The 17071-nt window shown below is 37.3% G+C and overlaps 1 protein-coding gene across 3 annotated transcripts in view; it reads left to right on the top strand.

The window, feature by feature from the left end:
• The window catches only part of RELN (reelin), a 478955-nt gene that overhangs the window by 213440 nt on the left and 248444 nt on the right, over positions 1-17071 (top strand). For all 3 annotated transcript variants that reach the window (XM_072759913.1, XM_072759912.1, XM_072759911.1), the window contains exons 5-6: positions 5003-5035; positions 7921-7999. In XM_072759913.1, coding sequence (XP_072616014.1) covers positions 5003-5035; positions 7921-7999 — 112 coding nt within the window. The remainder of the gene's footprint in view (positions 1-5002; positions 5036-7920; positions 8000-17071) is intronic.

Here is a 17071-nt window from a genome sequence, read left to right as displayed (position 1 = left end):
AATTTAGCTGTCTTTAAATATTAAGGAATCTTTTATACTGATCATAAGTATATTCCTGAACACAGAGAGAACTATTTTCACTCTGAATTTATAACATTTTTGGAAGCTTAATTATCATACTTGAAGGTCAAATGGTTCTTTATTGCAATAAAATACAAAAGTAATAAAGAAATTATTCCTGGGGAGATGAAAGTCTAGGTTCATAGCTCATTAAATGGTAACTTCACAGACCGTGTCTAATTTGTCATATTTAGCTTTGGAAATTTCATACATTTGAATTTCAAATTAGGTGAAGAAATACCTGAGGCAAAACTACCTAGGGCCTTTGAATTCTAAAATGATCCAGGAGATATAGTTCCCATAACATAATACCTTTATTTGCAAGAAGTGCCTGTCATCATATATATATTGCTTGCCAGACTCAAAGGCTTTTTCTTAAGTAATCAATAATATTCACACAAAGCTCATCAACCACTCCCTCAATTTGTTTTTAGACAACCCTTCCTTTTTCTACTCAGCATATTGAAATCTCCATCCTTTGTATTATTTGTTGAAAAAAATGGGCAGAAATACATTTTGGAGTAACATGATTACTTAAAAGTTTCCTTCCAAAATAGATGAGTTGAAAGATAAAGACTAAAAAAAAAAAAAAAAAAGATAAAGACTTTTGTCCAAAGAACAACCTTTGGGGAAGTTAAACATGACCTCATTCTTTCTAATGTGCCTCTTCTAGGCTGATGTGATCTCATGAGATGCTGGTGGGTTCAGCTTTTGAAAAAGCGTAAACACAGAAATACTTTCTTAAGAAACGAAGCTTCTACAAAAAGAAAAAAAAGAAAAAGAAACGAAGCTTCTTTACCTTCAGCATGTAATTTGTCTCTTGGACAAATTGAATTGATAATGGGAAGAATTTCTGCCCCCTTTTGATATTGAGAAACCATATCTTGATCCATTGTTTATGATATTTACTTGAAAACACCCAAGGATTTGGGACACCTGGGTGGCTCAGTGGTTGAGCATCTGCCTTTGGCTCAGGTTGTAATCCGGAGTCCTGGGATCGAGTCCCACATCAGGCTCCCCAGAGGGAGCGTGCTTCTCCCTCTGCCTGTGTCTCTCATGAATAAATAAATAATCTTAAAAAAAAACCCAAGATTTAAACAAAGGGAATGTGATTAAGAAAAACATGACTGTGTGGTCCAAGATCCAAATGAAATCATAGATGCTAATATGAAAATAGAGGTGTTTGCTGCCTTTTAAGTTTATCAAAGCATTCTGATCTTCCATTTCCATCAGCAAAACTCAGCTGCGTCTCTTTTACCAGTGTCATAAGACAAATTATTAGTCTGTGGGCTGCTCTAATTAATTGGAGATAACAGAGAAAATGTATTTAGCAAATGGAAGGTAATATTCACATTACCTATGCCAAGCAATGGACAGATATGTAACATCAGTTGTGTTTAAATGTTTGGAAAGGGATTGATAAGTAGTTATTTTCATAATATGGTGAAGGTCGGACTAATTCACTGTTAGTAGAAAATAATGAGCTATTAAAAATCTTTTCCCCCTTCCCAATGAAGATACTCCTTAGGAGAGGACCTGTCACTCTAGAACCAACACTAACAAACAGATGTGTGAACATAGATATAGACAAGTGCTTTTTTCAGTTTACTCAACAAAATATCAGCATATATTTTCTTCTACTTTGTTTTAAACAAATCGAGTAAATTGTTTAAAGAGACCAAGAAGCATGTTTTTCTTTGAATATTTTGCTATAGAATTTACTTGTTTTCATGTTATGCCTGTTCAGTCTTTGAGTTATGAATTGCTCGTTTTGTTGTGAATTGGGTCCCTTTAAAATGTGTCACTTAATAATCATTCACCTTCACTATCCCTGGCATAATTGTTTTTTTTTTTTTCCTGGCATAATTGTTTTTATGAAGTCTGCATTACTACCGAGTTCTTGTATTCATTCAAGGCAGTTCCAGTCTTGTTCTTAAAATAGCTCATGGAAATTAGTAAACCATTTCAAGAATAGCACAGCTAAGTAGAAAGAAAATTCTATAAGGAATATTTTTTCAAGCAAATTTTAAAGTACCTTCTAAAAACAGTGATTCAGGTTTCTTATATTTTCAACTATATTAACTTATCAATGAAAAAAATCCAGTATGGAGGTTCCTCAAAAAATTAAAAATAGAACTACCATATGATCCAGTAATTCCACTACTGGGTATTTGCCCAAAGAATATGAAACCACCAATTTAAAAAGATACGTGCACCCCTATGTGCAAAACTTCCAGTCTAAGAGATGTGTGATTATTTTGAATGACATCGAGTTCACTGAAACATATTCCTTTACACATTTACCGTCTGGTTAAAACCAGATAGTGTTTTCATTTTGCCTAGGATTAGTAACAAATTAGTTGATATTCAGAATTATAAGTTGGGTTTATTTATCCATTGCCAATGCTCATGGATCTCCTTGGAGTGATCCATGACCTCCAACTGCAGGATATGGTATCCCATGATCATTGTACTTTGATTCTAAAACACAATTGAAAGTTTGGCCTCTAACCATTGCACTGTATATAACAGTTTGCAGATTATTGGTAGAAACTTCATATTAAGCTGAATTGCCCCAATATTTATTGGAAGATAAATGATTTAATAAGTAATCACATGTTTGTATAAACTAAAGTGAACTTTTGGTATTTTTCTCAGAAGTGATTTTTTTCTGTAATATAGGATGTACAACTAATCATTTTTGTGAATCTAGGAATATCCAAATTTGTTAACAATTTTGGGTTACAATAGTGAGTTCTCACAGCTTAAAGTTCTGTACAGCCTTGATGTATATAGTCTCATGCGGTTCACCACTGAAGCTAAGTCAGGACCATATCGTGAAGTGTCCCCCTCAGTGATCTCTTTGGGTACAAAACCATTCCAGCCATCTTCCTCTGTGTCTAATTCATTCCCCCTTTGAAAACTAGCAGAGAACCTCTGCTAGAACCTCCTCTGAAAACCCCCATTCTCAGTGCATCCTCCCCTCTATGTACTTGGTCAGCTGTCTGACCTGGTATTCTTTTCCTGATGGAGAGATACCTGGAAAGAACTGGAATGTCTTTTACACTTCTGTTAAAGATATTTTCTATCCTGCTTTCTCCAAAGCCAAAGCCTACTTCTTTAGGAACATCTTTATTCTCTCTCAGAACAAAACTTCCAGTCTAAGCCATTTGGCAACTTTATGTGGTAGCTAGGGTTGGTCCTGCAATTTCAAGTCAAAGGAGCCGGGAAATTGGACCAAGGTGGGGGTGGTTGGGTGAGGGCAGTCTTAGGTCCTTGGAGAGGCAGAGAATCAGTAATAGACCAACAAAAGGCTGAGATAAAAACATTCAAGCAATCAAGAAAGATGAGTCAAAACTAGATCCGTGGGGCAGCCCGGGTGGCTCAGCTCAGCGGTTTAGCACCGCCTTCAGTCCAGGGCGTGATCCTGAAGACCCAGGATCGAGTCCCACATTGGGTTCCCTGCATGAAGCCTGCTTCTCCCTCTGCCTGTGACTCTGCCTCTCTCTCTCTCTCTCTCTCTCTGTGTGTGTGTGTGTGTCTCATGAATAAATAAATAAAATCTTTAAAAAAAAAAGTGCAGTGGCAAAGGAGTAGGAAAGTATATGTAATATATGTAGTTGAAATGTGGTACTGGACAAACACTTGGAAGGTGGACAGACTATAAAGTATGCATGTTATATTTAATAAAGGAAAGAGTAAAGCCCTTAATGCCAGATTCACATAAGTCACCCATGTTAGTAGTGTGAAGCAAAGCAGGTACTATCCAAGTGGGAGCGTAATAAATAATGTTAAACTACATTATACTTCTTCAGGCTACTTATTCTAATTTTTCTGTGGTACATTTACCCCAATAAATGTGGAAAGAAGGTTAAACTTCCTACAGGCTCAGAAATTTTGTTATACTAATGATACACTATATATTGGCTAATTGAATTTAAATAAAAGAAAGAAATTTTGTTATACTACATAAAACTAGATTGATATGATCACTTACTGAGAGATGATTAAAATAAGCTTCCCAGACCTAATACTTTACTAGCTTTTGGACTGTATTTACACCATACATGTGTGAATATTTTTCAAGGTGTTTAAACCACCCAGACTATTATACTAAAGGGTTTTTTCACAAGGTTATGAATATATTGGCTTTCTTTTCAGAAGTTTGGATCTTTAATTATTCATTTTCCGAAATATCAAAAAATAAATTACAACTGGGGTGCCTGGGTGGCTCAGTGGGTGAAACATCTGCCTTCAACCCAGGTAGTGATCCCAGGGTCCTGGGATCAAGCCCCACATCTGGCTCCCCACTCAGCAGGAAGTCTGCTTCTCTCTCTCTCTCTCAAATAAATAAATAAAACCTTAAAAAAAAAAAACCCAACTCAGCAGAGAAATCATCTTCTCTGGAAAACCTCTCCTGGCAACCCTCTTACTGTTCAGTCTGAAATTGGTATCCATTACCTGTCCTCTGTCTCCCCCCAGCCTCTTCCCAACACTCTGCCATAGCACTTATTACACTGAACTCTAGTTACTAGATGGTAAGCTCTTTTTAGAGCAAATTTGATGCTTTTATCTATTTCCCTAACACCCAGAACAGCCCCTGACAGGTACTGGGTTTTGGCCTATCCATTAACTATCACGTCATATTGATATTATGTGTTTCAGGGGACACCTGACTAAGCTTGTATATCATAAACAACTATTCAGAGTGTAAGGGGTTCTACTCTTCACTTCAAGAGTAATGCATTACTTTTAAGTGTAATAACTAAAAAGAGAGGTGAATGTCTTACTTTAAGGCGTTTATTAACATTTCCTTACTCCTCTTAAAAGGTTCTAACCATTTAATTTACTATGACCAAAGTTTTGTCATTGTATTTGATTATTACTGGAGTTTGCTTTCATTGCTAATCAGTCATTTTTCTCTTTTTCTCTCTTGGTCCAGCTCCAACAGAAGCTACGATGCACCCACATCTAGGTAAGTGCTGAAGACCCTGATGTCACTAATCTTAGTACTAGATGTTCTTGTCACTCCTTTGGATATGCAGGCAGATGATATAGAGGTGAGGAAACTTCCTACCCTTTCTCATTCTCATTCTCGCTGATCATTTACTGAAATTAGTCTCAGGTTCAGATTATGCTTGAACATGGGACCTCACCAAGGAGGTGATCATGCTGCCCAGCTGGAGCTAATTAAGGGACTTTTGAACCTGTTAATACATTCAGCTTTGGGATCCTAGTGAGTGTGATCTTTGCATCCTGTATTCTAATGCTAAATTTTCCCCAGAGCTCCTACTCACCATAAATAGTAGATCACAGGGATAGTGGTAGGGAGCTAGATGTATAGAAGAATGGAAGTCATTTCAGATTACCTGTTCAGACTAGTACTGGTTGCAAAAAGAGAAGGAATTTGGTCATTTCTTTAAAAATTGAAATGAGGCTGTTGAAATAATCATAAGCTTTGTTTAATAGCACTATGTAAAGTTACCACCTCTCATTTTTCTTGTGCTCTTTCCATAGTGCCGTGAAAGGCAGGGTTGTGTAGTGGCTAAGAGTACAGCTTCTGGAGCCACTATCTAGGCTTTTCTCACCCTTTCCACTCCCTAGCCATGTACATTGAGTAAGTTACTTAGCCTCTCTGTGCTTCAGTTTCCTCATCCGTAAAATGGAAGTAATAATAGTACCTACCTCCTAGGGTTGTTATGAGGATGAAATGAATTCCTTTTTGTAAATCATATAGTCCATGACATAAAAGTATTTGGAAAGAAGTAAATATATGGGCAATGACCACTGAGACTTACCCACGCTTTTGTAAAACATTCTCTAGAAAACAAATGATCTTTAAGAGTTCAATTTCTCATTTGTGTTAGTGAAGATTTATTTTAACAGCAATTTCCTACATTACACTATTTAATAAGAATGAAAAATAAATCATCCTGGCTGGCTGCAGCCTTTTCAGATGTCTCTCGCAGTGGGACTTGCAGATGGGTCAGTGATTTGTCTCTTGGGCTTTTCCTTTCAACCTACAAACCCAATTAATTTATTTTTCTCTTTGGAAAATCTGCCTTAAGAAGCTCTACTTTTATGTAATGCTACAGCTTGGGGCTCTTCTTCTTTGGCAAACGCAAGCGCTTAGAAGCATGCCTTCTGGCAGCCCAGGCAGGCTGGTGACCCGCAGTGGCCCAGCCCAGTCTCGGCCAGGTTAGGTATTTGGGAGAGCTGTACCCTGTAGGCTTTTCAGGCACCGCATCCAGTCACTCAGAGGAATCATTAAATCACTCCCACGCACAGACTACATCACAGCATTCTCTCCAGCGGAAATCCATATTCTCCTGTTGTCCTGCCTAAGGCTTCTGAGCTTGAGTGGCCATTGCTCTTAATACATGCTGATTCACTGGTTTCCCAGACTTCGTTATGTGCTTACCTGCTGGCATACCTGGCATAAAGAGAGCCAAGGTGGCTGTGGGTGGCAATGTCACCAAAGAGAATATGGAAGTATGCTTCCCGATATTTGGAGGTGATTTTAGTTACCCAGTGAGGTGATGAATTATTTTCAAGTGAGCCAAAAAAAATAAAATCACCTTTGAAAAAAATTTAAAATGTTGGTTATTTTTTGTTAATCAGGTCCTACTATTCTAATTTTTCCATAAAAGCATATATAAACTATTTTACATGTGTACAAAATTATATAGGCCCAGAGAATTTACATTAGCCAAAACAAACTTCCCCAAGCAAACCACAGGAATTGGATGAGAGGGTTTTTAAGCACAAAAAAATTCATTTTTTACAACTTGAGTAGAAATAATTATCATTTCTCACACCAACTTAAGAATGGGCCATGAAGTTTTTTAACTTGTCCACCTTCTATGCAGTGGAAGTACTATGTGTTCTGCAGTTTATGAAAACAGTCTTTGCTCTTGGAATGCCCAAAGTTGTTCTAAAGTTTAAAAATAGCTTATGTAATACAATCTCAACTGTAATGATAAGGAATATTAAACTATGATGGCTCCTTGGATTTCTTCTTGACTTTCAACATAATTTCATTTTTACTTACTCATGTAGATCATTTCTCCAATGCAGCTTTGAGGGGGAAAAATGTTAATGATTTGCAATACATTAAATTAAAAAATGAGTGAGGTTAGGAAATAAGAGAAAACAGGCCAGGGCGAGAGGGAGATAGTAGGAAAGAGAAGAGGAAACAGGTTAAATACCAGCCATATTAGCCAATAGTAAACATCCAGAATGTTCTATCTCCTTCTGTGCTGTAAAGTGAGTTTACACTGGGGCACCTGGGTGGCTCACTTGGTTAAGCCTCTGCCACGGGCTCAGGTCTTGATCCTGGGGTCCTGGGGTTCTGGGATCAAGCCCTGCGTTGAGCTCTCTGCTCAGTGGGAGCCTGCTTCTCCCTCTCCCTCTGCCTGGTCCTCCCCTGCTTAGGTGAGCTCTGTCTCTGTCAAATAAATAAATAAAAATCTTAAATAAATAAGTAAGTAAGTAGATAGATAGATAAATAGTGAGTTAACACCGAATCTTTTCTGGGCCTATTGAGCTATGAGAGGCAAGTCTTGCATGACCTCTCTTTGTAGGTCTGTATTGACCTTGGCCTACATGCCTCTCTTGCCTGGCGACAACTTTGTAGGATTTCTCTTTGGGGATTCTGGTTTCCAGACTTCTGTATGTCTAAACAGCAGCATCTTTACCTCTGTCCCTTAGTAGTTTAGGGGCAAAGCAAGTATAATCAACCACTCATTTAAAATTCAGTTTTAATTTATAGTTATCCTCATAAAGGCAACATGTTGACCCTTCTGTGTAACTAAATCTGTTTAGTTTATTTTTTTTCTAAGTACTTTATTTTTCTTTTAGCTGAAGTACATAGCGAAAGCATTATCCTACGAGATGACTTTGACTCCTACCACCAACTAGAGTTGAATCCAAATATATGGTAAGTTACAGGAATATGCCTCATTTCGGTGTGTTTGTTTAATGCAAAAAAAAAAAAAATGCTGACTGCTCCCTTGGAGCAGTTACATAACATTAAATTGCTCATTAGCACTAAAAGATTGGTGAGAGTTGTGAGCTGTTCAACTAGGAAACTGGGCTTAATGTAGACTGCATAATGTCTGTTTCATGACTTTTTTAAGAGCTGAATCTAGATGCCAGCTCAAAGCCATGTGTATGGTTAGATTTTTTTTCAGTTGTACAAGTTCTTTATGTAGGAAAAAACTATGCTTTAATGTGTCTTATAATTGCATTTATGCTGAGCAAAAGAAGAGAAATGGTTTATCTGAAATGACAGATGATTTGAGTCTTACTTCCAACTAACTTCTAAGTTATTGGGCCATCTCATTATTTATACGGCAGTCTCTCCTTTGAAGGCAGCTTAGGTGCAACTCCATGGGATATTTGAGGGCAAAGAAACAATGAATCAAACTCATTTACTAAAATTTTTTTGAACACATAAAAGGATGCATGAATTTGTTGGCAATTTGTCATATTTTTGCTGACTGGAAAAATAGGTCTGTCAACCTAGAGATATAATCAATCTGTGTAATTTCAGGGAATATCTGAATGTGGATTTCGTATGATACTAAATGTTTTTGTATATACAATCAAGAGTTCAAGATAAATTTGACTCTCTAATTTAAACTTTCAAGTTGTAACCAAAATCAAAACAATGCTGAAGACTAGAAAGAAAATGAAAAATACTGATTCAAATGATATATGCACTGCTCTGTCTATTGCAGCATTCTTTGCAAATAGACAACATATGCAAGTAACCTAAATGTCTATCAATAGGTGAATGGTTAAGGAAGGTGTGTGTGTGTGTGTGTGTGTGTGTGTGTGTATGTGTATGATGCAATATTGCACAACCATAACAAAGGATGAGATCTGACCATTTGCAACTACCTGGATAGACCCAGAGGGTATTATGCTACAGGAAATAAGTCAGTTTGAGAACAATAAATACCATGAGATTTCACACATATGTGGAATCTAAAAAACAAAACAAATGAATAAACAAATCATAAACAAATAAAAATCAGAATCAGTCCTATAAATACAGAGAACAAACTGATGGTTGCCAGAGGGAAGGGCAGGATGGGCAAAATGGGTGGAGGGGAGTGGGAGATACAAGCTTCCAGTTATTGAATGGGAATAAACTCAGCATAGGGAATATAGTCAATGATGCTGTAATAGCATCGTATGGTAACAGATGATAGTGTGGTGAGCAGAATAGTACGTACACAGACGTTGAATCACTATGTTGTATACTTGAAATTAATGTAACATTATGTGTTTTCTATACTCAAATTTAAAAATTAAAAAAAGACTAGAATTCTATCCTGAAATATCAGCATATGATACTCATTTCTGTTTTTATTTTCACTGTTCAACAAATGTTAAGCAATAATCATTATATTTATACAGTGAATTAAAAAGGGATATAGTTCCTTCTCTCCAGTAGCTTATAGTTTAGTAGAGGATATACTAAGAACATATTTTAAAAGCCTTATAATCCAGGATAGAAATTCTTGTATTATTCTTGTGTAATAGAGGGTACAAATAACATGGGTTCCATAGTTCTACAAAAGAAAGATCACGTTGGTGGGATTTTCATGGAGAAAGTGGCCTTTGATCTGAATGTTGAAGATGACATATAGAGAGTGCTGGTGCTTCAATACTAGATGGGGAAAATCGTGTCTTTTCTAGAAACATCGATCTATATAGTATACAGGGAAAACAGATTGGTCAGAGTCATAAAGTCTCAAAATTTATATGCCATTTCAGAAATAATTTATCAATAAAATTTCACTTCCCTGTGAACATATCCTAAGTATAAATTTCTTAAAATAAATCGAAAATCTTTATTTAAAAAAGGCCAAAGAAACTTTCTAAGCACTGCTTGTACCCAGGAAAAGTTCTGTACTCCTCCTGACATTTGGGTTTTTTATATTCCATTAATATAGATGTTAGCAGATAATTTGTTTCTTTCAAGGCAAGTTCATTTCTGTCGAGCTAATTCATGGTCTTCAGTGAGTTTTCTTGACAGATACAAAATGTGACTTTTATGTGGTTCAAATTCTGTTGTTTTTGAAATCAATAAAACATGATTGATTTTGCTTCACCCATTTTCATGACTGATCTGATATATGCTTTCTTGACCAAAGTTATGGATTTTGTGTCCCTTTCACTTAAGCCACACTTTTTCCCACTTAAAAAAAAAACAACTTTTGTTAACTTTAAAAAGCCACATACTTCTGTTTTCTATCAAATATACTTCAGAGTAATTTTACTTTAACTCTTACTGCCTGCCATCTCCTTCACAGAGCTTTAAGATTTTTTTTTAAAGCCCCAGTTATGAACCTCTCATCATTTCACAGGTGACTTTGTTGAGCAAAAAGGTGTCAGAGGTTCTGATTGACTCTTGAGCTCGCCACAGACCAGCTGAGTTCCCGGAGAAAAGCAAGAAGCTTCCTTTACCGCTCTGAGCCCATTTCCTTGTCAGTAAAAGTGAGATGAATGTTGTTTTTACAACCCCGTTTTAGTCTGATGAGCCTGCAAAGGTCTGGCACCATGCGTGAAGGTGTAGGTGCTCAGCACGAGATAATGCCCTCCCCCTTCCCTTCTTCTTTCTCTTTCCATACTTTTCTCTCTTTCCATCCTCTTCTTTCTGTCTCCTCCTCACCTCCCCTGCGGTTCCCCTGCAGTTCCCCTGCAGTCTTCCCCTGTTTTCCTTCTTCTCTCTCTCCCTCTTCTCTCTCTCCTTCCCTTTGTGCCTTCCTTTCTTCCTCCTGTGTTGATTTGCACATTGTTCTCTTTGCTTCCTCTAAGCCTAGGTATGACCCCAAATCATTATTAGTTTAAAAATCTTCAACCAAGGGGCGCCTGGGGGTGCTCAGTCAGTTAAGCGTCTGACTTTGGCTCAGGTCATGATTTTGGGGTCCTGGGATTGAGCCCCCTGTCATGCACCCTGATCAACGGGGAGACTGCTTCTCCCTCTCCCTCTAATGCCCCAACCCTGCTCATGCTCTCTCTCTTTCTGTCTCTCTCTCTATTTCTCCAAAAATAAATAAATCTTGAAAAAATCTTCAACCAGTTTATTTAAATGAGTCCTCAAGTCTTCCCTCTTGGCATTTGGATGAAAAACAGACATCAGAGTAAATATATCTGTATTATATAATATATGAAACGTATGTTAGTGAAAATAAAGTAGAACTATAGAGAAGGGGAAGAGAGAGGATATGCACTGTCTCAAAATCCTTAAAAATAGGCATAAGCTCCCTAAAGTCAGAAACCAGCACCCAGCAGAATCAGACATCCCAGTGAAATATTTCCAGTAAAGTAACGAAGCCCTGCTTTTTTCTGGAACTCTAGAGGTAGCTTTCACTCTCCTGAAATCCGTTTTCTCGGAACACGTATTGGCATATGAGTTTTGTTCTTTATGATCTTGTCTTTGATTCTCTTCAGCCCCACAGATTTAGAAACCATCACATACAGCAGAGTGTCTGGTGTGCTGCTTTGGGCCAAATTCCCATCACTAAATACACCACCATATAATTTGCCACAAGAGAAAAATATCCTGCTTTTATAAGCCTGTTTCTGCCATGGGGTTTGAAAGTCATCATATGCATTATTTAATTTGTAATTTTTAAGGACAAGCTGAAGGAGAAATTCAGAAACTAAAGTCATGTCCATGTAGTGAGGGAGTGGTACAGCAGTTTAAAAATTAATCACTCTAACTTATTTGCTTCCATTAACTTCATCTAATAAAATCAATTTTTTTCATTCCATTACATGTAATTTTTGATTTCCAAGTTTGTTATCTCATGACCAAATTACTGTACATAAAAAACAAGGAACAGAAAACAATATGACTATTATTATGAGTGAACATAACGGCCCAGTTTCCATTCCAAGTGTTTGGCTGCAGTTGGAATAGAACCAAGAAACTTTTTTTCCTGTCAATTCAATATTGAATGTCCAGTCTATCTATTTAGTTTAAATATTAGATTTCATTGAAAAATCAGTAAATGTACTTGGCAAAAAGTCCAATAATATTAAAAACTAAAGAATAAAAACAAGCTTTCCTCCCACACTACACCTGTATTCCCTTCCTCCAGGGGCAACAACTGTTAACATTTCTGCCAATCCTTTCAGAAATTGTTTATGCTTACACAAGTGTGGCAGTTATAAATTCTCTCCACAAACTTGGGTATCAGAGAAATCAAGCTTTCTTTATTTTTTTCATTTCATTTTTCATTGTCATTTTTAATTTAATTTCATTTTCATTTTTAATTTAATTTCATTTTCATTTTAAATTTCTTTTTATTGTCCCCTTTCTACCAGTGGTGAAAACTTCATTTCAGTCACCCTTGGCTAACCCTCTCCCATTTTTTCTGATGTTGTAACGAAGTTTCAGAGGATTCATTGGTGCAAAGGCAGGGGTGGTATGAGGATGTACCTCTGGTCTCTTAATCATCTGTTGCTGCAGATACCCATGGCGTCTCCCTGTCTCATCTAGTCTTTGGTGACTGGTCCACACAGACAGCCTTTGTCCTTGTCCTAACCATCCCTTCAGGGCATGGATCTGTTTTGATCCTGGCTTGAGGGCAAGGAAACTGTTCTGTGGCTCCTGGACCTGGGCCATGAGCATCTTTGCAACGCTGTGCTCTGGTTTACTATCACGCAGCCAGGGTTCTTCTACTGCTCTGAAATGCAGAGCATAGAGTCCTTCTGCTCTTTGTTCCCCAAATAGCTCTGGGGCTCTGCTAGTGAATCGGCCCTGTTTTCCACCCCACCCCCCGCCCCAGACACTTCTGATTGCCTTGTTTGAATGAGAGATGACAAGTAAAGTTACAAATGAAGAGAAGAGTCCCCTCATAGGAATATAGTGAAGGCTCAAGCTTGTTGAGAGTGAGGTTCTCCTCTTCAACTTTGCCCTGATAATGGAACACACAAAAGTCTCCCTCTACACCACAGTGGTAACTTCATCAATTCGAATGTGCCACTGAATGCAAGGGAATGAGAGCAGTACCAACTTATCAGCACTACTGACAACTCTCCATTATCCTATCAAGTGTGTTCAATACGATTGCATTACCATGGCAGAAGTGACCAGGAGTGTATATTCATATAGAGACAATATTCCAAACTCCAAAAAAAGGGAGATGAGAAGAAAATGCTCATATAACTAAAGTTAGAAGAAGTTGAGGACCTACAAATATGTTTTATCTCATTAACATTTCACTTAAGCATTTACTACTTGTACGTCAACTATGCTTTCATAGTTCCTTTTTATAAATTAAACTATTTTAGTATGACCTAAACACTGCCAGTATTTCATATGAATGGAGCACAATTTTGTTTTTGTTTTATTAAAGGGAAACATAGCCAGTCCCCAAACTGGGGGCATCCCAGGTACCCATCAGCATGTGAATGGATAAACAGTGATATATCCATACAATGGAATACTACTTAGCAATAAAAAGGAGTGGATTTTTGTTAGTTGAAACAGCATGGTTTAATCTCAAAAACATTATGTTGAATGAAAGAAGCTAGACCCAAAATAGTTCTTACTATATGGTTCTACTTTAATGAAATCTAGGATAGGTAAAAATTATGTAAAGTGCTAGAAATTAGATCAGTGATCATTTTCCAGGATAGGGGATTGACTGGGAAAGGCAGGAGGAGATTTCTGAGAGTGACAAATGTTTTATATATATATCTTGAGGGGTGTGGGTCACATAGATGTGTGCACTTGTCAAAGCTTGTATACTTCTGTATATTTCACTGCAAATTTACCTCAATTAAAAAATTCAGCAATAATAAAAACAATGAGAAAATAAGAAAAAGGAGACATTATTGTTTCACTACTCACAGTTATGAAGAGTTCAGAAAGAGAGTTAAAGGAACTAGAAAGTGAATGATTTGTGAAAAATGACTTAAGTTTTCTTAAGTGTCTTTATCCTCCAAGCAGTTACAAAGTCAAGCAAGAATCCTTGTTTTGCTTAACAGATTATCCCTTTAATGCTTGTTTTCTGAAGATCACAGAAGGCATTTGGAGCTGTAATATCACTAGGCTCTGATGTTCTAGTAGGAAACGTGGGACTGTTAGAAAACATGATGATAAATGGCAACTCAACGACAACAGATGTTTCCCCTCCAGCACAATAATAATAGCAGAGCTGTCCTTTTCAGCAGAGACCAGGGAAGAACAGGAGTCAGTCCTCAAAAGAAGCATCTTAGATGAGTAAGTTGTGATGCTAACAGGGATATGAGACATCAGGAAGAAAGATGCAAATGAAGTTGTCTTGGATCCTCTGGTACATGAAGACCTCTGTCAATTGGTTTATCATACAGAAAGCCCCTCAGTTTATAGCTAAGGAAGCTAAAGCCATGGGTGGCATTGTGTAAGATTGCTTAAATCAAGAAGAGCCTAGAACAGTTCCATTTTTATCTGTAAAAGATCATAGTACAGAACTAGCGAAATGGAGATCACAGACTCTGCTGCATCTGGTATTCTCTTGAAAATACTAATTTATTGGAGCAATTATTCTGAAATAGAGCAAAAACATGGGTGATTTGGCTAATCACAGTTTATTTTCTTTGAGAAAAAAGAATTATCTGAACAAAGACTATAAAGAGCTTGAGGTTTTAGGATGAGGGAGGTAAGTTATTCTAGCTAGGGATTTTCAGTGATTAAAAGCTTAGTCCATAAGAGAAAAGAAGTCAAGCAAGCAGTAAAATTGCTTCATAGTTCATTGGTATGTTGGAGCCACCATCCTCCCCCAAGAAAAAACAAAAACAGAGAGGACTCCATTTAGTAGCCAAGTGTGAGAACAGCAATGTAAGTGATTTCCAAGAATCAGAAAAAAATTAGACTGATGAACAGTGTCACTGGGAAGGAAACTGGATAAAAGTCCATCTACTTTGCTCACTGTCCGGCAGGCCCATGGGCAGTAAGCCTGGAAGACAGCTCTGGGAGTAGGGGAGGACCAACCAGGGACCCCCAGCACCGTGTGGTACTGCTGGAGGATTTCTGGGGGTGGGGCTCGTAATGGTGATCATTTAGAAGACAGATGACTTCATAGACTTACCCAGTGTAACACAGAGCATAAACCTTACATTTTATTTTCAAGACCAAGAGAGATCATGGAATAGATAAGAATAGTCAGGCTAAATAAATCTTTTTTCTGATGACATGCCTTTGCCAGAACCTCTAATAAAACCATGTATTTGTGAGTTATGTAATAGGTCCGATATTCTGATCTTAGGTGCATCTTTCTCTACTTTTTTTCTCATTTCCTCCCTCTTGACTTCTTCACCTCTTCCCACTCTTTTTCACTCTTTCTTCTCTTTTGTTAATAACTTTTTTCTCTTATGACAAAACTCTCCTCTCGCCTTCCTCTCCTGCTTCTTTCCCCCTCCTTTCTCTTCTTTTCTTACCATGATGTCATTGCTCTGGGGAAAAGCTTCATCTACAATAGAAAGGTTAACCAGGAGGTGTCCTACCAATAAAGTAAGGTGTGAATCTTGAGGCTTATTATTTCCTTCTTTAATCTCTGTTTTAGATGACAGAAGTAAGAGCTCATTCAATGGAATTAAATGTCAAGTACATTTGAAACAAGGAAGAAAATACTTCTTCAAGCAGCATGTAGTAGAATTCACCATAGTAGGAGGTCAGAATATTGCATGCAGTAGTAGGGTATTAGAAGGCTTATTTTCAACCCAAATAATATTTGTCATTGTACCTGTTAACAAAGGAGAGATCAAAATTTAAAACTCCCTAGTGAAATAAAAAGAGTTCTCTTACCTACCTCAGTGAGAAGTAATGAGGATGAGCCATAAATGGGGTTTGTCATTTTCACATTTAGGCCATGTGTTAGCTTTTTAGAAAAAAAGTATGACATCGTTGAAGGTGATATTATTCTTAGTCTTATAGAGTGAACTTTCCTTACTGTTTTTCTAAAACTATTCCACGTTTACAAAGAGAATAGAGTTTTTCTTAATCTTTCACGAGAAAATAGTTATGCCCTCTTCATTATGAAACATTGTCTATTATAAAATACAGTCAAAGGTTGAATGTTCTGGCTGTTGAGTTTGAATGGAAAGCACAAGGAGCTCCGGTGTCTCCAGAAGCAGTCAACTGATTGCCCAGCTACCAAATGCCCCTCAGGGTTCTATTTGCTTTGGTGGATTCATGAGTCTCATATTTGGCCTTGCCTTACAAACTCACACATCAGATTTTGTCAGACATGCAGTATGAGCAGTTCCTGAGAGAAGAGCCATGTTATCCTTGGGGTCAAGAGATTTTTCTTTTCTTTTTCTTTTTCTAATTTAAAATTCTTTTTCTAGTCGATACGAATATTAAAATTATTTTAATATCTCCATTCAGAAATGCTGGTAAATACACAATTCCAATTCGTAGAATGCTAGATTGCTGCTTTGCAGCTGAGTCCCAGACACTGACTTTTTCAGAGGCAATAAATTCTGGAGAGATAGTCCGATGTCCTCAATCTTGGGGACAAACGGCATGTATCTCAAATGAGAATTTGATGATAACTGATTGTCAGTAGTTTCCAGGTGATTAACTTGTCTCAGCAGAATGCCTGACTAAAGGCAGAGTGATTTCACTCTGATCTAAAAAGAAGAATGAGCCATGTAATTAGATTGCTCTTGAGAAAATAATATTTCAATTATTTATTTATCGTTATGAGGATGATATCACCACCAACCATTCATAAATCTCCTGTTGTGTGAAGGAGCCAATTTTCTCATTAATCCTCCTCCTCTTTTCTGTATCCTGAAAGCCCAATGTGTGTCACTGCATTACATGGGGACCACATACTCCAGGGACGTTTCACTTCAGCTTCCCCTATGCCTACCAAATGGGTGGTTGGCATGTTTTCCAGCCTAATAATTTTTCAATCAGGATTGAAAGCATAATTACACCTTCTGAAATATACTTTCTACAGTATAAATGCACATCACATAGAATTCTTTATCCCAAACA

This window comes from Vulpes vulpes, chromosome 5 (assembly GCF_048418805.1).
Source record: "Vulpes vulpes isolate BD-2025 chromosome 5, VulVul3, whole genome shotgun sequence".
NCBI classification, from domain to species: domain Eukaryota; kingdom Metazoa; phylum Chordata; class Mammalia; order Carnivora; family Canidae; genus Vulpes; species Vulpes vulpes.
The sequence above is the reverse complement of the archived record's forward strand: the minus strand, read 5'-3'. Positions and strand labels throughout refer to the sequence as shown.